The sequence below is a fragment of the Hyperoodon ampullatus genome (assembly GCF_949752795.1).
Source record: "Hyperoodon ampullatus genome assembly, chromosome: 9".
NCBI lineage: Eukaryota > Metazoa > Chordata > Mammalia > Artiodactyla > Ziphiidae > Hyperoodon > Hyperoodon ampullatus.
In genome coordinates, this window is record NC_136922.1 from 85,307,851 (window position 1) to 85,332,830 (window position 24,980).

The 24,980-nt window shown below is 55.7% G+C and overlaps 1 protein-coding gene across 4 annotated transcripts; it reads right to left on the reverse strand.

Moving 5' to 3' along the window:
• Positions 1-286: 286 nt before the first annotated feature.
• IMPDH1 (inosine monophosphate dehydrogenase 1) lies at positions 287-17,184 on the reverse strand (the record flags this gene model as incomplete). 4 transcript variants are annotated; one of them, XM_079711161.1, is made up of 16 exons in its annotated part: positions 287-1,034; positions 1,705-1,721; positions 2,292-2,375; positions 2,519-2,662; positions 2,968-3,112; positions 3,206-3,349; positions 4,335-4,430; positions 4,651-4,741; positions 5,386-5,585; positions 6,413-6,500; positions 6,652-6,858; positions 7,166-7,240; positions 7,383-7,484; positions 10,703-10,751; positions 12,849-12,947; positions 17,015-17,184. In XM_079711161.1, the coding sequence occupies 16 exons, from the start codon at positions 17,182-17,184 to the stop codon at positions 934-936; spliced, it is 1,812 nt and encodes a 603-aa protein (XP_079567287.1). In that variant the 3' UTR covers positions 287-933. The 4 variants fall into 4 exon arrangements, with proteins under 4 accessions (XP_079567287.1, XP_079567288.1, XP_079567289.1 ...); XM_079711162.1 differs by lacking the exon at positions 1,705-1,721; XM_079711163.1 differs by lacking the exons at positions 1,705-1,721; positions 17,015-17,184 and having other exon boundaries at positions 7,181-7,240; positions 12,849-12,946.
• Between the last annotated feature and the right edge of the window lie 7,796 nt (positions 17,185-24,980).

Sequence of the window (24,980 nt, forward strand, 5' to 3'; positions counted from 1 at the left end):
TACAGCCACGATGACCCCCTCTGTGACAGGGCCTGCCTGCAGGAGCTGCTGGCCAGCTGGCAGCAGCTGGGCAAGCCGGGGTGGGCGCAGGCCTGGGAGACCTCGCGCCACGCGGCCCACCTGCGCCAGCACCCCCTGGAGTGCCGCAGCACTCTCACCACCTCCCCGGGGAGGCTCGGCCTGGCGCCCCCCCGCGGCCCAGCTCTGATGGGGCTCTGGGCTCCAGCTTACCACCAGGGGAGGGGCTAGCTGTCCAGTGGACAAGGGACAGAGACAGGATGGGGGAGGCATTGAAACCTCTTGATTTATTCAGATTATTTAACATACAATGACGCAACTGTGACCCCAAAGTGTGCAAAGTTAAAGCCTTCAACTGCAGCTGAGAGGAGAGGGCAGGAACGGTACACCTGGGGATGGGGGTGAGTCAGGAATGATGGGTAGCCTCCTCCCCAGGTCCAGGGATGGGGTGGCCTGAGGAGCAGGGCCTGGATAGTCCAGGGCCAGGGGTAGGGGGCAGAGACCTCCCTCTGGCCTAGGTCAGGAGCCCAGAAGTGCCACATGGCTGAGGGGGCAGCAGCCCGGGAAGGGGCCAGAGGCAGGGCCAGGAGAGCACCAATTCTGGGATGGGGGTTAGGGAGGGAGGTGCCCTACAGGAGAAGCCAGGAGGGGCCACGTGTCCCAGGGGTGGGAGCCGGGCCGGAGCAGGCTGCAGCAAGAAAGACCTGAGGCAGGCGCAGGGCCTGAGAGCCCAGGCTGGCTGGGCCCAGGGGGACTGAAGAAGGGGGAACCCGGGGGGCTCCCAGGGCAGCCCGGCCTGGGAGCAGTCCTGACTCTGCGGGGGAAGCCCAGGGAGGGGCCGCAGACCCTCAGGGCCTCCCCTCCTCTCTCCCTGGAAAGGAGCTGGGGAACCAGTAGTGCAAATCTGTGGACCACTCAGTTATGGAGGGAGGCTGAACCCAAAGGGGGACCCTGGGGCATGACCCCTCCGCCGCCTGGGCCTCCACCACCATCCTCAGTACAGCCGCTTCTCATAACTGTGGGCACAAGGCAAGAGGGAAACTGAGAGTGGGTATGCGGGCAGGTGGCCTCACCTCCCCAGACGCCCTTGCCCAGGCCAGCCCTGGGCCGCCGGGCGGCCCCCAGACTCGGGAGAGGCAGTGAGCTGCAGAAGCCTCCGCCTCTCAGCCACAGGGGGCGGAGGGAATGAGAAGCAGGCCACGTGCCTCTGTCCGCCTCAGGCCAAGGCTCCCGGAAGACCCATGCCAGGCCCAGGGACAGCCATGCTCCTTCCGGCCACAGCCGCAGCTGGGGGACTGTCCTCAGTGCCGGGGTGGAGAGACAGCTCAGGAAGGCACGGCCCATCCTCACAGAGCAAGGTCAGGCCAGTCTGAGCCTCTGCTGCCCACGTCTCCACCCCACCCCTGAAGGCACTGTGGCCTAGGTCCCTTGTGGTCACTGGGTCCAGTCCAAGACAGGACAGCCTCAGGCCTGTGGTCAGGGACATCTCTCTGCACCCCGGGAGGGGATGGTTCCTCTGGAGGAGGGGCCACCGCCAGCTGCCCCGAGCATGATGCTAGTACTAGGGCCCATGTCCCACGATTACACCCCAGCACGTCCCCAACCCAAGGCCCCGCCCCAGCCCAGGCCCCACCCAGACTGCCCCTGCTCTACTCTAGGCCTGGCCCGGGCAGCGCGGTTACTTACACGGCAGAAAGGTATAGCTACGGGAGGATGGGGCAGAAAGAGACACAGGTTAGACGCCCGCCTATGCCTGGGGGGACAGGCCCTCTCGACCAGGGCGGGGCCGCATGCCTGCAACTACTGCTGCCAACTAGCACTGCCCCCGCCCACGGTCGCCCCAGCGCCGGCCCTGGCATCTGTCTCTCTGCCCTTCTCCCCGCCAAGGGCTCATGCCCCCAGCCTCCACCTGCCTGCCTGGTGCCGCCACCAGCCAGAGCCCAGCACCGCCAGCCCCTGCCACCAGCCACCAAGCTTCTGAGCAAGCAAGGGCTGGGGAGCCCAGGAGGGGCTAGAGGCCGCATCTCCCATGCCCGGCTCGGGGGAGATGCCCGAGGGGATGGGAGGGCCTGCCTGCGTGGGGACTACAGGACAGGGTTCAAGGGTGGGCTGGGCCCTGGAGGAGAGGGTGATGGGAGTCATTCTGCAGCAGCCTCCATCCCTGGTGCCGATGGTCCTTGGGGTCCCTGAGACCTCGGCTCAGCCTCTGAACCACGGCCCCACCTGCCTGACCCAGTGCCAGCCAGCCGGGGCAAGGAGGCTGCCACACTTACGAGTGCAGGCCGTGGACACCACCCTCGATCTGAGCTGACATGGTCCGTTTCTCAAACTTGAGCTCTCCTGAGTACATCATGGACCTGCAGGCAGGGAAGTGGTGCAGGTCAGGGGCACCAAGGGTGGAGGAGGGAGAGAGAGAGAGAGAAAGGAAATGGGAAATACGGGGGCGCCAGGAGCCTCCCTGATGCCCCCCACCTGCTGCCCCTCTAGTCACAGCACTCACCGCAGGACAGACAGGCTACGGGCACCGATATCCTGGCAGCCATGCTGGATGCCCGCTATGAGGTAGGGCACGAACTTCTGAATGGAGCCTTTGTCCTGGATGGAGCCCGAGACCCCCTGCGCGATCTTCACCTTATCTCCCTCGCTGCACGGAAGGCGGGAAGACTGAGCCCCGCCCCCCATGGCTCAGGGGACCCCAACCCACCCCACCTCTCAAGGGTACCAGCAGAGGGGCTACCGCCCAGAAGGACCCCCAAAGCCGCCACTCCCTGGGCTACAGCATAAATAAGCATGGATTCCGAGTCAGGTGGCCCCGGCACCATCCCAGGTCTGCAACTTGGGCCCTGTGCCTTGGGTTCCAGAACTGTAATATGGAGACTGGGTGCCACCTTGGGCAGTCAAAGGCTCGGGTGGACCTGAAGGGTTGGGGCCAGGGCTGGGGGCAGGCACCTGAAGTAGCGCTTCTGGCTGCTGCTGCTCTTCTCCATGGCGTCCAGCGAGCCCATGCCCCGGTACTTCTTGAGCCTCACACCATCCGAGAAGAAGTACTCGCCGGGGGCCTCCGTGGTGGCAGCGAGCAGGGAGCCCATCATCACTGCAGTGGTCGGGGGGTCAGCGCCTCTAGCCCCATGGCCCTCCCACCGCCCCCCATCGGCCTGCTCGATCCCCGGCAGACCTGCCCCCTCACCTGTGGAGGCACCAAGGGCCAGGGCCTTGACCACATGCCCCACGGTCTGGATGCCACCATCGGCTATGACTGGCACCCCGAAGCGCCGGGCATACTCAGCCACCTTGTACACGGCAGTGCCCTGGGGCCGACCACAGGCCATCACTGGGGACAGTACACAAGATAAAGGCGTCAACAGCAACGGGAGCCAGGTGCAGTACAGGCCCCTTTCTCCTTGTGCCCTACCTCCACTTGGGAAAAGGGACAGGGCTGGATGTTAACGTGGCAAAAAAAATAAGTGGCAGCAAATAACACTAGGTGAACGCACTCCAGGAGCCTGGACCACCCCACCTACAAGAGCACTACGGGGACTCCGGGGGCAGCATCAGTACTGGCCTCAGCCTCACTTCTCTCCAGGCACTAGTTCCCTTACAAAGTTACTAGAGTTAGGTACTCACAGCCTCCTTTGGGATCCTGGCTTGCATTTCTTTAAGTTTAATTGTCCAAGATCCTTAAGTGTTACATTTCTAAGTGAGAATTCTAAGGAACCAGCAGTTATCTAAGGATGGATGCAAGGCTGGATAAAGGAGAAAAGAAGACTTCTCCGGTGGTACCTTTGTTTGTTTTGTTCTTATTGCGCCCCAAGGTTTAGAACAATGCCTGACACACAGTAGGACCTCAATTAACATTTGTTAATTTGTGGAGAAGGCCCACATCTCACCTCAGGGGTCAGCTAATGCGAAGGTAGACAGTTAAAAGCAGAGGCTTAGAGACCAAACTGGGAAGATGTTTTGGGCAGAGAAGACCAAATGGGTCATTCAGCGTTTGGGGAGACATGACCAGACGTGACCAAGGGGCCAGATACACCAGTCTTGGGCCTGCAGATTGGACTTCCTTGACCAGAATCTGAGAAGCAGACTGGCACACACCCCAAACTCACGGTAACCTCATCTTACACCTGCCTCCCTCCACGTCAGTGGGCTAGACCGGCAGAGTCTGAGCCTGGGTCACCCCTGAACCCACCATCCCAGAAAGGGGCCTGAGTGAGCACTCTACACGCACCTGTGGAGCGAGACTGAGGCCCCAGGGCCTGTGGAGGGCGACTGGGGTGTTCTAAGTGGCAGTCACTCACTCTCCTACTGACACCCACCTTCTTGGGTGATACAGATGGAGCCGCAGCCCATGCCCACACGTAGCCCGTCCACACCAGCATCAATCAGGTTCTTGGCCTGAGCTGCTGTCACCACTGGCGGGGAGGGGGAGAGGAGGAACAGTGTGAGGATGGGTTGCCCCTGCCCTGCCCGGGGGCTTCCTGGGACCCCAGTCTACACCTCCCCTTCACCTACTGTGACCAAAGCCCATTCATTCAGCTCCCTGCCCCTCCATGCCAAGAGCTATGCCATCACCAGGGAATGCCAAAGGACAGAGGAAGGTCACACAGCGAGGGGGCAAGGGCCGGCACTCACCATTCCCCCCAATCACCTGGAGGCGGGGGTACTTCTGCTTGATGTAGTGCACCATGGCGATCTGATACACAGAGTTCCCTTGGGATGAGTCCTGTGAGAAGGGGGGCAGGAAAGCTTAGGCTTGGAGGCTGAGACTCCTCACTGAGGGAGGGGGTCTTAAGTGGACAAATCCTGAAATTGTATCAAAGATATATGAGAATACACCTTTGTCTTTCTCTGGGAAGACGATGGACAGTTCTCGGCAGAGTCTCAAAGGGGCCTGCCTTCCCCCAAAGGTTAAGCACCACTAACATACAGTCTCACGGCAGACAAAGCCCTTTCATACCCACAATATGGACTGGTTCTCACAGCAAACAGATGGTGCCTGCGGTCGTATCTACTTCCCACCAACTCACGAACCAAAGAGAATCACTTAACCTCTCGAGCCTCGGTTTCCCCCTCTGACAAGTGGGCATGGTGATTGCACCTCAGGGGGCTGTTGTGAGGACTGAGTTCATCTGCATAAACGCCTTAGTGCAGCGCCTGGCAAGTGGGAGGTGCTCACTGAATGTGAGTGGTAACTATTAGGGTCAAGTTATGAGTGCGAAGGGCCCCAGAGGGGTCCACAGTTTGTTCTGAGCTGTCAGAGTACCAGAGACCCTCCCAGTTCTGACCCCGGGCTTAATTAGAGGTGAACCTGGTCTTCATAAGCCTCAACTCCACTGAACCGCCCCTGCTCCAGGGCAGTGTCCGTACCAGCACTATGACGTCGGCGCCCGCCTGGGTGAGCAGGTCCAGGCGGTATTTGTCATCCTCACGGGTGCCCACGGCCGCCCCGCACAGCAGCTGCTTGTGGGAATCCTTGGAGGCCAGAGGGTAGTCCCGGTTCTTCTTCAGGTCAGTGCGGGCAATGATGGCCACTAACTCATCTCGATCATTGACAATGGGCAGCTTCCCTGACAAGGAACGCAGGGGTGAAATGAAGGAGCAGGTTTCTGAGGGTGGGGTAGGGGGGTAGTGAGAATCAAAGTGGACCAGGCCAGAGATTCCACTGCAGTACCCAAACCAACCACTAGGTGACAGCACCCACCCAGGAAGCGCTCCTAGGGACCTGGCTCTCTGCCCAAGGAACAGGAAGCAAAGAAACCCAGTTCCTGGAGCTCTTCCTGCCCTGTGGCCTGGCCAGGCTCAGTGGGCAGCCCCTGAGCACTGGCAGCCTTTCCCCTGAAGGGCCACAGTGGTCAAAAAACTCCTAGCTAGGGCACAAACATGAGGCTATCCTGCAGGGAGGAACGTGTGTCCTGCCCAACACCACCCCAGAAAACAATCCAGTACGGGCCAGGGGAGCATTTCCCAGTGGGTCCCACAGGGACCTAATGAATATTATGTCAACAGCCTCAATGTCAAATAAATTTAACCGCAAGACTTCTCAGAGCCTTTGATAAAGTAACGTACAATTCTTTATGCAAGATGGGGAATACAGAAAAGCAGCATTTTTCAGACTTATAAGAACACGGAGCCCTTTTTGCATGATGAGTGTTTCACAGGACTAGTCGTTTGGGGAAATATACTGTGAAGATGCCAAATAAGGGATGGGCTTTCCTGAGCCAGGAAAAAGACCTCAGAAGTCACGCTCCAGCCTGACGTTACTCAAACCTTCCCTGAGGCCCAGCCTAGTTGCAGGGACAACCTGCAAGGCTGTGAAGGAACAGGCGGCTCTGGGGTACAGGGAGCCGGGCTGGGGGAGGGGGGGTTCTTGCATTTTCCGCCTCCTCCCTGGTACCTTTCTTGCTGCGCTGCAGGATCTCGTTTGCCTCTTTCAGTGTCACACCCGCTGGAGCCACCACCAGCTCATTCCGCGGTGTCATCACCTGTGGGGCCAGGAACATTTGCCTGCAGGTTGGCAGGTGAGAGAGAAGGGAGCCAGGCCTCCCTCTGGTCCCTGGTCACAGGCACCGGCCTGAGGCCCCGGGACGTGCGGTCCTCTCTGCCCCAGCCATGCTCTCCCTGCCCCGCGGGTACCTCACTGAGGAGGGTGGTGTGGTCCTTCTCGGCGAGGAAGTCGATGTCTCGGGAGGTGACGATGCCCACCAGCTTGCTGCCCATGGTGCCCGTCTCGGTGATGGGGATGCCAGAGAAGCCATGCCGGATCTTGGCCTCTAGCACGTCACCCACGGTGTGCGAGGGGCTCAGCACCACAGGGTCCGTGATGAAGCCCTGTTCAAACTTCTGCGGGCAGAGACAGGGGAAGGAAAAGGCTGGAAGAAAGCTGGAGGTGTGTACAGTCTGGCCACAGGGGGCCGAGGGTCTCCTGGCTGTGCCACAGGGGAGCCAGGGCCCGCCATGGGGCAAGAGGCCATTGGGGAAATGAGGGCTGAGCCCTGCGCTCCCACTGTGGAGAAGGGCAGACAAGACCCCACAGCCACCAGCCAGGGAGCGCACCGGCCCGCAGAGCTGGCAATGGGAGGTTGGGAGGGCCTGTGAGGCGGAGGCTGCCAGAAGGCATCTTCTTTCTCAGGACGGGCCTGGTACTCGCCTTGACCTTTCGCACCTCGTTGGCCTGGAACTCTGGAGTGCAGTTGTGGTGAATGAAACCGATACCGCCCATCAGCTGGGGTTGAAGGGAAGAATGGTCAGAGCCAGGTGGCCAACCCTCCTCACTCTGCAAACCCGCCTCTGATTCCAATTCCTCCTGACGCCCAACCCACTCGGTCCTCTTGGCCCTGGGGTCCCCACCCAGGTGCTCAACTCACAGCCATTGCAATGGCCATGTCAGCCTCTGTCACAGTGTCCATGGGGGAGGAGATGAGTGGTGTCTTCAGCGTGATCTTCCGAGTCAGGGCTGAAGTCAGGTCCTGAAGATGGAGACACAGGCTATGTGAAAAGTTTTATCATTCATTCGACAGACATTTACTGAGCTGCTATATGTACCTAGCAGCAGGACAGGCCCTGGGGATACAGCAGTGAGCAAGATGGATGAGGTCTCTGCTACCTCTTCCAGAGCTTATACTTGGAAGGAAAAATGACACACACGAAACATGCACAAGGTGATCCCAGTTGGGATGATGGCTCCAAAGGAAACCAACGAGGCAAAGTGACCGCTAGAGAAAGAATGTGGGGATTAGGGAAACCTCTTTCTTGGGAGGCAACAAATGAAAACTAATCAAGTGAAAGTCCCCAAAGAGGGACTGTTGTTCCAGGCTGAGGGAGCTGTGTGTGAAACCCCGCCTCTGATTACAATTCTCCCTGAGGTGCGTTTAAGAAAGAAAAAGCTTGGGCTTCCCTGGTGGCGCCTGCCAATGCAGGGGACACGGGTTCGTGCCCCGGTCCAGGAAGATCCCACATGCCGCAGAGCGGCTGGGCCCGTGAGCCATGGCCGCTGGGGCTGCATGTCCGGAGCCTGTGCTCCGCAACGGGAGAAGCCACGACAGTGAGAGGCACACGTACCACAAAAAAAAAAAAGAAAAAAAAGAAAAAGCTAGTAGAGTGTAGGGAAGGGAAAGAGGCAGGAGCTGAGGGCTCAGAGGCAGGGGGCGGGTCAAGGATATGCAGCCTTGAAAGGAGCTTGCATTCAATTTTGAGATGAGAATCCACTGGAGGACCTCAGGCGGAGGAGAGACATGATCTGATTTAAAGAGGTCACTCAGGTTCCGATGTGGAGATGGGATTCTAGGTGACCAGGCCTGAAACAGAGAGACCACCAGGGAGGCTGCTGACAGGTCCAGGTGGGAGATGCTGGGCACTGGGAATGTGGAGGTGTGGGAAGCAGTCTAGTAGACATCCAATCCAGGGGAGTAGGTGACTAAGGGTCTGCAGCTCAAGGGAGAGCTCAGGACTGCAAGGATTTTCAGTTTTTGCCTGTGAGTGGCAGCCAAGGCCAGATCATAGATTCCTCTGAGATTCAGGCCAACAGCTGTGGATCCTAGCCCTCAAAACCCTCAGACACAGACTTTACTATATAATTTTTTGGAGACACAAAGGCCCCTGCAGTCCATTCCCAGACCCTGGCTGAGAACCCTGGCCCTGCAGTCTAGAAAACTCCCCCTTCTCCTCTTGGATCCTAGCACAGGAGAAGAGCCACAGCCTCCTGACATAGGCCATAGGACAGGGAGACCCTTGACAGCCAGGGGGGCTTCTCCCATCCCTCTCTTCCTTGCACCCTGCCCAGGATCTGGCACAAAGCCAGGGTGCTCAGAAACTGAACAGCCAGACCAAGAAGGCCTCCTGGTTGCTGTCACAAGGGGGAATATCCAGAATAGCCCTAATTTCCCCCTGAAAAATCTGTCTGGGTCAGCACTGGCTACACAGGCTGGACATGAGCTTCCCCAATGTATAAGTGATCCAGGGACACTCGGGCCCTCTGGCATTTCACGAGAATCAGACCTGAATACATATCAATGATAACACCAACAGAAAAACTTTTTTTTAATGTGTATTAATTCATGATAGAATAGTCTAACTTTTCCATGAAATGACTTACACCCATCAGCATTAGCCCCTGGGCTCCTGCAGGTTTGTCATATGTTAATTGTGTAAAGGACATTGGTCATTCACCTGGTTTACTGCTGAGCCCCTCCAGTTAAGGGAGGCACTGTTTCCTTGTATTTGTCCACAATCTAACTACTTCTTTTTTTTTTTTTAAACCTCATCTCTTTTTCTTTTTTTTAATGTTTTTTATTTTATTTATTTATTTTTGGCTGTGTTGAGTCTTCGTTGCTGTGTACAGGCTTTCTCTAGTTGTGGTGAGCAGGGGCTGCTCTTTGTTGCAGTGTGCGGGCTTCTCATTGCGGTGGCTTCTCTTGTTGCAGAGCACAGGCTCTAGGCACATGGGCCTCAGCAGTTGTGGCGCGCAGGCTCAGTAGTTGTGGTGCACGGGCTCAGTAGTTGTGGCGCACGGGCTTAGTTGCTCCGCGGCACGTAGGATCCTCCCGGACCAGGGCTCGAATCTGTGTCCCCTGCACTGGCAGGCAGATTCTTAACCACTGTGCCACCAGGGAAGCCCCACAATCTAACTTCTTCAAACCCTCTTGCCAGTTCTTATATATCATGGATCCACAAACAAGTCTGTCCACCTCTTCCAAAGTCTCCATAATCTTACTGGCTTCTATGATGTCTTTGCTTAGCACTTCAGACAAAATCCAGTAAGTAATAAAGCAGCCACACCCACGTGCATGCCCACCCCCTCCCTGGGCCTTTTTGAACCTCACCTCAGGCTCTGTCAGTGAGCCCTCTGGCCTCAGGCCAGGCCCACCTCTCAGGATATCCCCAAATCCCCATAGCTGCCTCTAACCCATTAGGCATAATCCACTGACTGTGCCAGTTTCTCTGACAGCACTGAAGTTTACATCCACCACATTCCCAAGAAAAGTCTCTCCCGGGAATTCCCTGGTGGTCCCGTGGTTAGGACTCTGCGCTCTCACTGCTGAGGGTCCAGGTTCAGTCCCTGGTTGGGGAACTAAGACCCCACAAGCCGCAAAAGAGGCAAGGTGTAGCTTTTAAAAAAAAGAAAAGTCGGGCTTCCCTGGTGGCGCAGTGGTTAAGAATCTACCTGCCAGTGCAGGAGACACGGGTTCAAGCCCTGGTCCGGGAAGATCCTACATGCCACGGAGCAACTAAGCCCGTGCGCCACAACCACTGAGCCTGCACTCTAGAGCCCGCGAGCCACAACTACTGAAGCCCACGTGCCACAACTACTGAAGTCCGCACGCCTAGAGCCCGTGCTCTGCAACAAGAGAAGCCACCGCAATGAGAAGCCTGTGCACCACAACGAAGAGTAGCCCCTGCTCACCGCAATCAGGGAAAGCCCGCACGGACAGCAAAGAAGATCTAAGGGAGGGAGGGAAGGAGGGAGGGAAGGAGGGAGGGAGGGAGGGAGGGAGGGAAGGAGGGAGGGAGGGAGGGAGGGAAGGAGGGAGGGAGGGAGGGAGGGAAGGAGGGAGGGAGGGAGGGAGGGAGGGAGGGAGGGAGGGAGGAAGGAAGAAAAAGTCTCCCCCACACCCTGCCCTTGAGCAAGAGCTCAGCCTCTGGCACCCATACACAGCCCCGCTACCCCATCAGTGGAAGAGGTACTCACCACCTCATCAGCTGTGAAGTCTATGAATCCTGGGAGAATCAGGAAATCGCTGTGAAGAGAGCAAAGTGATTGTTCCTGGGTGAGGAGGGGTCCCTGAAAAGGGCAGGGCCTGCCATGCCAGGGGAAGCAGCACGGGGATGGAGAGACGGGCAGAGCCTCTGAGCCCTGTGCCATGTCAGGACTGAACCACCCTCATACCCCTCACTAGCATCTTGTCGCCTTTAGCCCAGAGACCTAGAGCCAAAGGCGGCGTAAGCTCTGTGGTCCTAGGGCGCCACCAAGGCAGTGGGCCCCAAATGTCCATTGCCTTCAGGGCTCAGAGTTCGTCTAGGAACCTAGACGTTCCCATAATGCTGCACACAGCAGATAAGGTGTCTGCCCTTGAAAACTTCTCGATCTTGAGAGGGGGAGACAATAAATAAACACAGAATATACCTGAGAACAGTTTAGTAGGCCAGCATGGCATGAACACCACACAGCACAGGACAAGCTGCACAGCCCAGTGCCAGGGCTGCTGAGTCACACAGGGTTCAGAACAGCACAGAGGGACCCCAGGGGGCTGAGTGCGGGGCATCTGACAGAGCAGGCATTGGTAAAGGTTTGCCCAGTTGGACGGGAGCAGCCAACAGACATGGCCTGGGATGGGAAAGGGGAGGAAGAGGCCTTATAGTTAGGACCAGGACACTGGGGGCCCAGCCAAAGCACGGCAGTGGCCAACACTAGCCCGGAAAGGGAATGCAGGCGTGCATGGGTAAGGCAAAGCACAGTGTCACTGCCCAGGAGCCCCGACGGGTTCAATTTCCCTGAAATCACAGGGCCTAGACAGACACCACCAAAAGCAAATGCCCCATGGTGTTCAGGAACACCCCCAACCAGACTAAGCGAAGCCATCGGGCACCCCAGGGCAGGAAGGAAAAGCTACGGGGTGGATGGGAGGGGTGGGGTCTTTAATTTGCCCCAAGGCCTAGAACAATTTCCCTAGGAGACTCCACGGAAACTATATCATAGATACTCTATCCCCCCTCATCAAAGACCACCAAAGAAATAAAGAACCTTCACTGCCGCTGTCCCTTGGCAGCCCTTCTTCTGTACAGTGAAGAGGCCTCTGTGGCTCACTTAGAGGCAGGGAAGAAATGCTGGAGTCTGGGCCTCTTGGCATTTTCTAGGTATTATATACACCCCTCACCTGGCCCACACCCCAGCTACTCTGACAAGGAAGAGCAGACACTACTCAGGAGTGACCGGGTATCCTGGTGTCCAGAGAAACCGCCTGCCAAGCAGGAGTGCTTACAGGCAAAGGCAGCAACTAGCAGGAGACAGGGCAGGGATGCTCCTGGCTCACCAGCACCCTCGCTCCACCCCAGTCCCAGGTCCTGATGCTCTTTCCTGGCATGGACACAGTCCTGCAGCCAACAGAAGAGCTAGTGCCAGGCCTGCAGCCAACAGGACAACGGGCCCAGGGCCCACAGAAAAGCACATTAAGCCAGAGGCAAATGGACAGGTCTTGTCCTTCTCAAAAATCCTGGGTGAGGTGGGCTTGGGTGGGTGATAGGCAAAGAATACTCATGCCCGGGGGGCACCAGTACTAACTTGTAGGCAGCCAGGGGCACAAGTGGAAAGAAGGCTGGACTGGACGGTGGAAAAAAAGAGCCACCCCAACTGCCCAGCTGGGCATCTCCTGGGGGCAACACCCAAGCAGCTGCCTTAGCTGGGCTCCAGGGCCCCCTCTGCCCTCGTGGTGACGCTGGGAGTTGAGAGGGTGTCGTGGACCAAGGTCTGGGAAAAGTCTCCATTACTCCCACATCTCGCGTTCCCACACGCCCCAAGGCCCCTCCATGCGGCCAAGACGCCCGTGAGAGGAGGAAGGGGGCAGGCCGGACCCGGATCTAGCCAGAAACGGGGCATGGCACCGAGGGCCGCGATGTCGTTGTGCCACGTCCGTCTGCCCTCGGCACGGGCCGCCTTCCTTCCCTTGCCCAGTCCTCCCCCCCCCCGCCCCCCGCCCAAGTCGCTCGAATCGGGCCGGGGACGCGGGCATCACCAAGGGGGGGAGCTGTGCACGTGCAGGGCCGGGGCCGGGAAGTGGGGGGGCATCACGGCGCGTTAGTGCGCGCACCCAGGTAGGGCCGAGGCCCCCAGCGCTTACTTGTAGGTGAGGCCGTCGGCGTTGGCGAACAGCTGCTGCGCAGTGAGCCCATCCTCGGGCACGTAACCGGTGCCGCCGCTGATCAGGTAGTCCGCCATGCTGCCAGGAGACACCGCGACCCGACATAAACACCCGCGCGGGCCGCCCCGCTACCGCTGCTGCCGCTGCTGCTACTGCTGACGCCGCGCCACGGCCACGCTGCCGCCGCGGGCTGGGAGGGCCGGAGGCGGGGGCTGCGGCAGCGGCGGGGCGGGCCCAGGGCGCCGCCCTCCCCCGGGAGCCCGCCGCCTCCGCCCGGAACAGCACAAAGAGCCCCGCGGAGCCCGGCCCAGCCGCCGCCGCCGCGCGCACGCCCAGGGCCGCCTGCAGTGGCACAGCGGCCACTCGGGACCGGGGCGGGGGAGGACGTGTGGATCCAACGGGAGGAGGGGGCTGAGCCAGGCCGGGACACGCCCCCTCCACCGCCTCACGTCCCGCCTCCTAGGCTCCCCGCAGCGCCTCCCCCAGGCCCGCCAGCATCCTGGGCCACCCCAAGCCATCCGACCCCGCCGGCCTGAGTCTCCCCTGGCCCTACTCCCCAGCCCCAGGGTTACCTCTCACATGGTTTACCTTTCCCAAGACTAAGGCTCAGACTTTAACCAGGGCCTGGAGCCCTGAGGAACTGGTTTGGGCTGACAGCTCCCCAACACAGCAGTTTGAGGTTGTACCCTCCGGGCAGTGCACCCGCCCGTGCTCCCCACAACCGGGCATCAGTCCTACGGGTCAGGCATCCTTAACAAGGACAATCCCTGACCTTTGGGTGGCCTTGGAGCCCTCTGCAGTTTACAGGCGTTTTTCATAAATGATCACATTTACTCTACAATCTATTAATTGCCAATTATTAGGTGTCCCACCCCACCCCTGCTTTACAGATGCAAAACCTACAGTTCAGGAGGGGCTGGAGACAGGTACTACCCCTGATCCAATGCTTCAGTCTTATATCCTGTCTCATCCCCAGCTCAAAAAGTAGTGTGGATACCGTAGGTTTTAACCCCAGAGGGGAAAGTTTGCTTTTATTTGGGAGGGTAGCGTGGTGGGAAGGTGAGGGAGGATCACAGGCCTGGCCTAAGCAAGAATGTATACATATAAATTAGGGCAGAGGCTAGGGAAGTTTTGAGAATTTCCCCAAGCAGACATTTGGTGGCCCTGGATGCCCAGCAAGACCCAGATTTCTACATGAAGGTAGTAAGATTAGGTAACAAGTTGATTCACATGGGAGGAGGTGGGGTGTCAGGGGGCGGACCCTCCCCCTTTGCGTGACCAGAACTACTAACGCTACTGCCTGACCAGAAGCCAGAAAGCGGATTTCCACCCCTCCCCCACACCCTCTCCTCCCTCTGTCTTCCTATGGTCCCTACGGCTCATTTCTTGGTGAAGTGAGGGAAAGCTGGGCCAGGGGCACAGTCCTCTCTCTGGTAAGGTGGCTGTCTGTGGTACTCCTTCCATCCCCAGCCCTCGAGGCTGGGTTTGTTTACCTCTCACCAGTGTGGTGGCAGCCAGGCCCAAGGGAAACTCCCTGGGATGCCCAGCCCCACCAGTGATGCCCCGGGTCCCTGCCAGGAAAACACAGCCTGTTCCATCTGTGTGCAGAGGGGAGGGGAGGCTTCCCACAGAGCTGGGGTGATGAGGCCTGTGAGGCTGAGAGTGCTGCAGGGGGCTCACAGATGTCCACAGTGCCCTCTTTCTTACTGTGGAGGACCAGAAAAATCACAGGCGCCCAAGCTTCCCTGTCCACCCAGGGAGCCCCAAGGAGGCTCCTGATGGGGGCCTCTGGGGGCCCTCTCGTGTTGAGAAGGGGGGGAGAGGGCCTGCTGGGGTTCTTTGCTGAGTGGGGATTGGGGACAACTTGCTAGGGATGCCTGGGACGTACTTGATCCCTCAGCACTCACAGACTCATCCAGAGGGCCTGAGCCATATGGGGAGGAGGGTTATCCTGAGGGGACCAGCACTAGGACCTCCTACTGGCCACCTGGAGGCAGAGCAGTGAGACCAGCCACAGAAAGCACCTGGCCACTCAGGGCTGTCCTGGGCACCTTTCTAGCCATAGAAGGATGGGGCTAGGATAGCATTGCAGGCACAGCACACGGGCTGCCCCTGTGGTCTCCCTGGGTCTCTGAGGGACCTGCTCTGGGTCACTATCTCCTGCAACTAAGGTACTATTCAGGGTTCCACCAGGGCTGGGGCCCAGGACAGCAGCTGGGTTATGCCATCTCAGTTGACCTTAGCATGACACCTGCCCCAGCGTAGAACTCAGAACCAGAGGAGGAGGCTGCCAGGCTGAGTTGTGGGGAGAGTCCTCTTCCTGGTGGCCACAGACCTCACAGCCCCACTCTCGTCTCCTGCTGCTCCACACCTCCTCCTGCTTTGACCTGTGTCAGGGCTCCTCATTACTCTAAGCTGCTGAGCTCAGCCCTGGGTTAGGCTGTCCTCTTCCAGAAACTGTTAATCCCCCCCCAGCTTTCCTCCTCCCTCTTCCTGATCTTCCCCCCGCCGCTGCTTCCTCCATGGGGAGGAGACACCAGGCAACCAGTGGCCTCCTCAGCTCGAGGAAGGGCTGTTGGTCCCCTGAGGCTCCACACCTAGCAGCTGCGAGGGCAACGGAACAGAACAGACCCAAGCCCCTTCAAGCCCCTTCCTTAGTACGGGGGGGTACCCATATCCAGCCAGGGAGCCCAGAGGTCTCTTTCTAGTCTGGGGCTATTTGAAGGGACAAGATTTCAAAACACTTCCGAGGGGAGAGGTGGGGTGGGGGTGGCGGTGCTAATAACATTGTTGACCTGCGTTAGGGGACATAGCTTGCCCAAGTTCAAGCCAGAGAGCAATAACTCTGGCCTCAGACCTAGACTTCTCATGGAACCCTGTCCTCTTCCCACAGCTTTAAGCTAGTGATGGCAGATGGAGGTCTAGCCAGCAGGTTTTGAATCTCATTACACCACCTGGCTGGGTCTCAGGTTTTACACAGGCTCTTCAGAGTCTGGTGGGGGTGTGGGGATAGTACAGGTGCAGAAGTACATTCTGGAGAAGGGATGCTCCTGGTGTTCCGAAGTGATACTTTTGCAATACCTTCTCCAACCAAGGCACTGCTTCCATCAAGGCCCCGTGTGCCCCAGCACACTCTCTCACCTCCTGTAGCTTCTCTCTATTGCCCTGGACCCTGAGCCCCAGTAGCTGGATTTCTAGGATGGGAGGAAGGATACAGTTGCCAGAACCACAGTCAATTCTAGAGACCCAGCCTGCGGGGGCAGGAGGGGCCAGCCTTCACCCAGCAGCCCCTTAAGCCGTTAAAAGTTCTTACATAAGAGGCCAACCCCTGGGCAGAGCTGCAGGGCTAATTCCCCCAGACCACCGCCCACCCCCACCCCCCAAACCCAGCTTCCAGGTCACCTCCCCAAGCTGCTGAGCACCAACAGATGGGACAGGGAAAGAAGTCCAAATCCTCTGGACCGGAAGGACAGTGGGATTGCATTTCAAGCTGCGATACAATCCAGAGATTAGCCACTGTCTCCTTTTCAGTCAGTCCCCTGGGGCCCAGATCAACACCTCCACTCTTCCTCCAGTGACCCTAACGGACCCCAGCAGGGTAAGGGCAGAGGGGGTTTTGAATCTTAGGAGAGACCCTGGGGTGAGCTGCACTGGCCGCCTCATCAGACCTCAGTGAATGGTGAGGAGGGGACGGTGTCCTCACTCGACTCCGAGGAGGCCCTCCATCTGGACACCTACACCTGCCAGGAAGACTCTGAAGATGGTTCTAGGAGGAAACGGCTAAGGAGGAGTAAGCAAAGTTGGACATGGACTCCAATAGGCTCGGTTTGAACCCCAGGAGTTGGAGCCACTTGGCTCGGCTGTGTAGTTGAGGTCAGATCCAGGACTAAAATTTTAGGGATCGTTCTTCCGACCTGCTCCCCGGTGCAACACAGCACTGAACCTTTTCCACAGGGCCCGCCCGCATCCCCCAACCAAAGCTGGGTGCGGGGCGTCTGAGCCCGGTTTCAGGAAGTTAGAGCTTGAGGCGGTAAGAAGGCATAGGTGGTGGGACCTACCCTTCCCCTCCCCCGCAGCGCTGCCTGGTTCCCAGAGCCGCCGCGCCCGCCCCGGATGCGCCCCGCGCGCTCTGCCCTGGGCGTCACCTCTCAGGCTCGTAGCCGGCCTGCAGCAGGCGGGCGCTGTACCGCTGCGCCGCCGTCTCGTGTCCCGGGTGCTGCCGGGCTCCGGGCTCCGGAACATCGGCGGCTCCGCCTCCCTGCAGCGGCGGTGGGAGCGGCCCCGACCCGGCTGGCGGAGCGCGCGGCTCCTCCATGCGGACGCCGCGGCTCAGGGCGGGTGGGCGGGAGCCTCTCCGCCTAGAGGCTCCCCGGCCCGGGCTAGGGAGTGAGCGCAGCTCAGTCTGGTCCGGGGAAGGGGAGGGGCCGCCGAGGCGGGGCCTGCGTGCCGGGGGCGGGACTCGAGTGCCGGGGACCTGGTCGCTCGAGGGAGGGAGTCCGCTGGGCTCTCCGCGCTGGCAACGCTCTCCCACCGGCCACTCTACGCGGCTGCCCAGATTCAGCCCGTCTCTCCCATCCCCGGATCAGCCACAGGATACTGGGAGACGGAAGTGGAACTGCAGAGGACCTCCACCCTTTCCCGCCGTCCGGACCTTCCAATTTCTCCTGGCCCCTTCTAAGGAAAACCAGAAAAGAGCGCAGAGTATGATCAGCGGCCGGAGTTTTCTTCGCGTCTTGTGTGGGCGCCTCTGCCTCTTGCGAACGAAGGCACGGTCCTTTGAATCGCCTCCTACCGGCCAGCCGCAAACCTACCTTGCTAGGGCAAGATAGGCGGGGAGATTATCCATCTTCCTTTGCCTACTGCCCCCTTTGCCTGCTCAACACACTCCTTTAGACAGGAGGAAAACAGATTTTCCTTAGCCCTTACCTGCCACTACCTGAGGAAGGAACAAATAAGACTGAAGGCTCCTTAAGGAAAAGGGCCTTGTCTTCCCTTGCCTGGGGTACCCCATAACCAGGGAGTGGGGTTGAGCACACAGGTGCTCAAACTTCTTCATCTACTGACTAGAAAGCATACTTTTTCCTCTTTCATAATTGTTATGACTAGCAACAGTGATTGAGCACCTAGCAGAGTTGGCAAGTAAGAGTCCTTGCCCTCAGGCCATTTCTTTAAGGAGACAGAATAGATAGAAAATAAACAGTTGACAATTCTCATACTATATATTTTTTTCACAAAAATCTGACAATCTGAGGGAGCAGATTGTAAACACTAAACGACTGTGGGCTAAGATGCATTTTAAGGAGGCAGAATTAAGGGTCAGACTTTTCAGTAACTATTTCACAAAGGAAATTGAATTTACGCAATGGTAAGATCTTGGATTTTATCCTGCCTGGTACCTTTTCCTATACATGTACACAGCCACTCCCCAGATTCGAGATCAAAGCAATTTCTCTGACAGCTCAGCCACATGTGAATGCCATTATAGACAATTATTTTTGCTACAGCCTGAATGTTTGTGTTTCCTCAAAAGTCATATATTGAGGCCACTGTCACCTTCTGAGATGGCCCACACTCTGTCTGTGGAATGTGTTTCTCTCTAAATAAATCCACTTCTAGAAAAAAAAAAAAAGTCATATGTTGAAACCTAATCCCCAATGTGATGGTATTTGGAGGTGGAAACTTTGGAAGGTGATTAGGTCATGAGGGTGAAGCCCTCATGAATGGGATCAGTGTCCTTATTAAAGAGATCCCAGAGAGTTCCCTCACTCCTTCCACCATGAAAGGACACAGCACCTATGAGCCAGGAAGTGAGCTCTCACTAGACATCAAATCTGCCAGTGCCTTGATCTTGGACTTAGCCTCCAGACTGTGAGGCAAAAATGCTTGTTGTTTCAGCCACCCAGTCTAAGGTATTTTTATTATAGCAACCTGAATGGACTAAGACAATTTTGTATAGCAAGATTATTACCGGGGCTTCCCTGGTGGCGCAGTGGTTGAGAGTCTGCCTGCCGATGCAGGGGACACGGGTTTGTGCCCCGGTCCGGGAAGATCCCACATGCTGCGGAGCGGCTGGGCCCGTGAGCCATGGCCGCTGAGCCTGCGTGTCCGGAGCCTGTGCTCCGCAACGGGAGAGGCCACAACAGTGAGAGGCCCGCATACCGCAAAAAAAAAAAAAAAAAAAAAGAAAAAAAAGATTATTACCATGTTCCTGCAGGTATCCCAAAGAGGCAAGGGCAGACTAATCTAAACTGTATGCAGTGATTAAGTCATTTTTCTGGTCCCTATTTGTGAACTGATCATTCTAGACACAGAAAGAGCCAAAACACAAGTTTATGACTGTAAACAGGAGAGGTAGTATATCAAAGAGGACTGGGACTGGCAGTTAGGTGGGCCTTGGTCCAAATCTGTGCTTCTTACATATATTATATTATATATAATTCTTATATATATTATATCATATATAATTCTTATATAATTACCAAAGTCACAATCTCTCTCTGAGCCTCAGTTTCCTCATCTTTCAAATGGAGTTACAATATGTATCTCTTAAGGTTGCTTTGCCATTAGTGAGATAACACAGGTAAACTTCCTGGCTCACGGTAGGCTCTTAATAAACAGAAGTAATGATTATTTTAAAGCTAAGTAAGCTGTGGCTAAGTTCTACACTTTTGACCCACAACTAAATGCAATATATTATAATTTCTATTACATATTCATTCAATAAATGCTTATTGGGCACCTACTATGTGCCAACTGGGAGCGCATGCTAAGCAAGATGGTCACTGTGCTGCCGTGGGCCTTAACGTCCCCTGGGGCAGAAAGACAAACAGGCAGTGAGAGTACAATGTGAAAAGGGCTCTGACACAGGAGGACCCCTCTCCACACAGCCCAGACTCCTGGGCAACACACAGAACATAGCCAGTTGTTCTGAGAAAGAAATGAGTCAGGGTCCACTTCAAAGATCCCTGGAGGTAGGCAGGTTATAAAAAATAAATGACACACACATACATGGTGAGTGGGTCCCAGCAGTGACTAAGACCTGGTCTCACTTACAGAGTGGCTCTGTCTTTTCTCCAGAGTTTGTTGACTACAAATGAGATTTATCAGCAAACTATTCATTAAAACAATCACATAACCTGAGGGCCTCAGTATGTCATATGAAGGGATTTTACCTGTAGTAATTTTTAGACCGTGGTTCTCAGGACATTTGTGATGTCTGGGGACATTTCTGAATGTCATAACTAAGTGGGGGAGGGAGTATATTACTGGTGTTTGGTGAGTAGAGGCCAGAGATGCTGCTAAACTCCTACAGTGCATGGGACAGCCCTTCACAACAAAGAATTATCCAGTCCCAATGTCAGTAGTTGATATTGAGAGACTCTGGTCCAGAGGAACTATTTGAAGAAATGGGAACTAAAGAAAAACTACTTAATTTTCCTAAAGCCACAGGACAATGGACTGTTTTGGCTTTTTGTACGTGAAAGAGTTATGTATCCTCACGGGGCCTCCTCATCTGAGAAATGAGAGTATTGGATTTGATCTTGTAGAAAGTCCTTTCCAGTTTGAAAGTTTATGAATCAAATACATTTATACGATTAGGATGCAATTAACGTGGGGCTATAAGATTGAGGGATGGTGGTCAGTCCAGATGCTAGTGTGTCTGCATTTCTTTACCTTCCAGACTTCCTGAAGTCAGGTGCATAGTCCATTCATCAAAAACGTATGGAATGGGGGCTTCCCTGGTGGAGCAGTGGTTAAGAATCCTCCTGCCCTTCCCTCGTGCTGCAGTGGTTAAGAATCCGCCTGCCAGTGCAGGAGATACGGGTTTGAGCCCTGGTCCGGGAAGATCCCACATGCCGTGGAGCAACTAAGCCCGTGTGCCACAACTACTGAGCCCGTGCTAGAGCCCGTGCTCCCAAAAAGACAAGCCACCACAATGAGAAGTCTGCGCTCAGCAACGAAGAGTAGCCCCCGCTCACCGCAACTAGAGGAAGCCCGCGCACAGCAATGAAGACCCAACACAGCCAAAAATAAATTAAAAAATTTTAATTACATTAAAAAAATGTATGGAACGAGGGATTTCCCTGGCGGTCCAGTGGTTAAGACTTTGCCTTCCAATGCAGGGGGTGAGGGTTCAATCCCTGGTCGATCCCACATGCCTCACGGCCAAAAAACTAAAACATAAACCAGAAGCAATATTGTAACAAATTCAATAAAGACTTTAAAAATGGTCCACATAAAAAAAATCTTTAAAAAATGTATGGAATGTGACTTCCCTCACGGTCCAGTGGTAAGACTCTGCGCTTCCACTACAAGGGGCATGAGTTCAATCCCTGGTCAGGGAACTAAGATCCCGCATGCCAGTGCGGTGCAGCCAAAAAATAAAAAATAAAAAATGTATGGAACACCTATGGGCAAGGTGCTGTGCTTGGGTGTTAGAGGGGTGCAAAGAGGAATCAGATACAGCTCTTGCCCTAGAGTTACCTACAATGTAGGAGTGGGAGAAAAGCAAGGATAACTAAAAGACCAAATCAAAGACCAAAATTAATTGAGTATATATGCATCAGACACTAGGGTAGACACTTGGCATACTTTTCTCATTAATCCTACTTCCCATTATTTATTATCTTTCAGGCAAGGAAACTGAGGCTCAGGCAGGATAAGCAGCTTGTCCACAGGCAGAGAGCGATGATTGGTGGGGCCCAGGAAAGGCCCTGGGCCTGTTTCCTCCAACACCTGAGCCTTTAAATATCTTCCTAGTAACTCTCATCTTCTCTTCCCTCGTACAGAACCTGACACCATCAGTGGAGAATCTAATACAAGGTATATAGCCCATCGCAGGGGACTTCAAAAGATAGTTCAGATTATTTTGTGATTCAGATTTTGATCTAAGTATCACTTGAAATAAGTGGAGTTTAGCTTGGAAATATTTTTATTGTGGGTTCCATTTATTATAACAGAGTTTCTGCAGTTGATAGAGCAAAGTTCCTTGCCAACAATTGTTCCTCAAGATCTGATGGTGGGAAAGAAAGTGGACTGACCTTTTAGGAGCAAATATGAATATCTCCAACCCATAAAAGCGTAACTTAGGCCAAAAGGTAGCTATCATAATAACTTCTACTTGCACTTTTAACATTTGTAAAGTGTGCATTGATTTGTTCAACAGATAATTATGGAGCACTTGACGTGTATAATAGTGTGCTAGGCACATTAGGGCACACAAAGGAATCGAGCCTGGAAAATGAAATATTAAAAGCTAAATAACAATATAAAGTAATGGTTCCCAGCTGGGGACAATTTTGTCCCCAGGGTTCATTTTGGGATGTCTGAAGACATGCTTTGGTTAGGGATACTCCTGCATGTTCTGAAATGATACTTTTGCAATTGGTTTTTTCGGTTGTCACAACCAGAGGGGTGCTAAGGGCATCTAGTGGGTAGGGACCAGGGATGCTGCTGAAATCCTAAAATGCACAGGCTAACCCCTTACAACAAAAAATTATCCAGCTCAAAATGTCAGTAGCACTGAGGTTGAGAATCCCCAATATAAAGCAATTACGTTCTCGTTGGTAATGCCAACTATGTTTATAGAAGTTGCAAGAAGAGACCCAACGCTATAGCTGGAGAAATCAGGGACAATTTCACAGAGGAAAAAGGACCTGCCTGGGTCTCTGAAGGAGTTAGGATTTAGGAAGGGAGGGGACCTAGAGGGGACATTCCGAGGAGGGAATATTGCATGGGCGAAAGTGCTGAGGTGAGGTGAACTAGGAGGTTTCTGGAACAGTGAGCAGACCATCCTGGATGGAGAATCATCTCCACTCCACAGCCTGTGGGTTGGGTCAGGCTGGTGGTGTCACATCTCCAGGTGACAGATGAGGAAACCAAAGCACAGAAAGCTTGAGAGCAGATCCTGTGATGGTCTCTGAGCTGGAGAAGAGGCCAGTCCTCCTGTTGCCCGGGCCCTGGGCTTTCTCCACCTTAGTCCCCCTCACCTGAGTCATGGTCCCACCCTGGACCGGTATCTGCCATGAGACGCATCATCCAAACAAAAGCTTCCTTCTGTCCTGAATCCAGCTGTCCTACTCTGGAAGAGCACTATTTCTTTATTTGAAAGGACACCCTGTAGAAATCTAAACATACACACACTCACACACTTCTAAAGCCAGAAATGGAGAGAAAGGCTGGTAGAAAATGGAATCACGTTCTAAAGAACACAAACTCAAAATTAATAGTCAGTCAACAGACTAGCTGGGGGAAGAGCAGCCACTTGCTCAATAGAAACAGAGCAGCTTCTGGCTGGCTGTGGTGTTGTCACATGGTCACCGTGCCCGGGAGAGCGGGCGCGGGGGAGCGGGCGGCAAGGAGCAGGGACAGGTAGGTCTTAGGTAGGTCTTCAGAGCAGATGAAATGGGGAGAAAATCTCACTTGGTGGAGCGAAAGGGAGAACCAGGAGTTTTCCACTCAGACACTCTGAGGAGACTAGACCAAGGTGCTGTGAGGGCAAAGGCCGATGCTGATCTGAGGAGGGAGGGTCCAGGGTCCTGGGGAACCATCACAAACCCCCCTTCCCGAGTCTGTTCTGACCACCTGGAGTCTTTCCTCTCCAGTGTACATTTAGGGAAGAAAAGACCCGGAGGCAAAGCATCTGGGAACAGGGTCAGAAAGGGGTGAAAAGGAGAACAAAGGGCAGGTGTTCTAGGCTAGTTGAGATGATGCGGGGCCTGGGACTTGGGGAAAGCACCAAGTGGATTGCCAGGGGCAGCTGCAGGCTTCACAGAGTCAAGGAATCATTCACCTGTGCCCTAAACATTGAGGAGGAGGGGGGTGAGGTCAGAGGAGAAGGAGCACCCTGGAGATTAGATGAGAGGTCCTGCGGGAGGCAGAGCCCCAAACCTGGGTCTCACTCCCACGCCTGCTGGCCATCCACATCCAAGGATGGGGCCCATGGGAGGAAGCGGGACCCCAGTGCCGGCCTCATGACTCTTCTCCCTCACCCCTCCTTATCCCAGCCCTGGCCTCCAGGGCTTAAATAGATTGATAGCTTTGCCATGTGTCACCCAGTTATTGATTGCTTTTGCATCTCCAGTGAGGATGAGGTTCTGGTCATGCAGGGTTGGTGCATGGGTGAGCGTGGAGCGTGGATTGGGGTGGTGGGTGGAGATCGCTGGTCCAGGAAACATCTATGCCAAGACCACAGCAACTCCTTGTGCCCATGCCCACAGCATCCTCTGCACTGGATCCCCACGGAGATGCCTTTCCCCTCACCCCCAGGGGCACAGGTGGCACCAAAATCCTGTCTTTGAGAACAGTCTGTCCACCCTCCCACGCTTTTAGTTCCAACCATTTCCCAGCCTGGCTGCATAAGAAAAATGTAAGCAATGCGCAGACTGCACTTTTCTCCTGCCTGGGAGGCCCTGACTTTATCACAGCCACAACAAACCCCGGCCTTCACCCCAACCCACCCCTGCCTCTTGCCCGAGGCTTGAGCAGAGGGATGCAGGGCACTGGTGGGGCCAGTTTGGGCCCAGGGTGTCAGGGCAGGCCCCCCACCCTGGTCACTGCATGGTGTGGCCTGCGGAGTGGCTACTGTGGGTGCTTCTCAGTCCCCAGGGTGCCCCGAGGGAACTGAAGGCGGGAAGGGGATGATGTGCCCATCCAGGGAGGGAGGGTCATTGGGCATCAACTTTCCCAAGTTTGGAAAGAGCTCCCCTCCCTCCCTGCCTGCCAGCCCCTGCCTCTTGCCTCCTGCCAGGTCACAGTGGGCAGTGGGACAGAGGGCAGTGGAGAGAGGTGAATGGGGCCTCCGCCTCCTCCTTGGACTGAAGGCCTGGATGTTGGGAGGGGGGGAGACAAGGGGGAGGGCCCAGTCACAGGAGTGGTAGCCCCATGCCCACCTCACCTCCCCAAGCCTCCCTCCACCCCCAGGCATAGCCTCCCACTTGCCTAATCCGTCCACGGGTACCACTGGGAGTGTCACCTCCCCACCCTGCTCCCAGGCCTTGAGACCCTGCTGGCTCCCACAGGCTGTACTCCCTCCTGCCCCACCCACCCACTCTGTAACACTATGAGGGGGATGCTTGGAGAGGAATCATCTTCTCTGCTCTTTCCACCCCT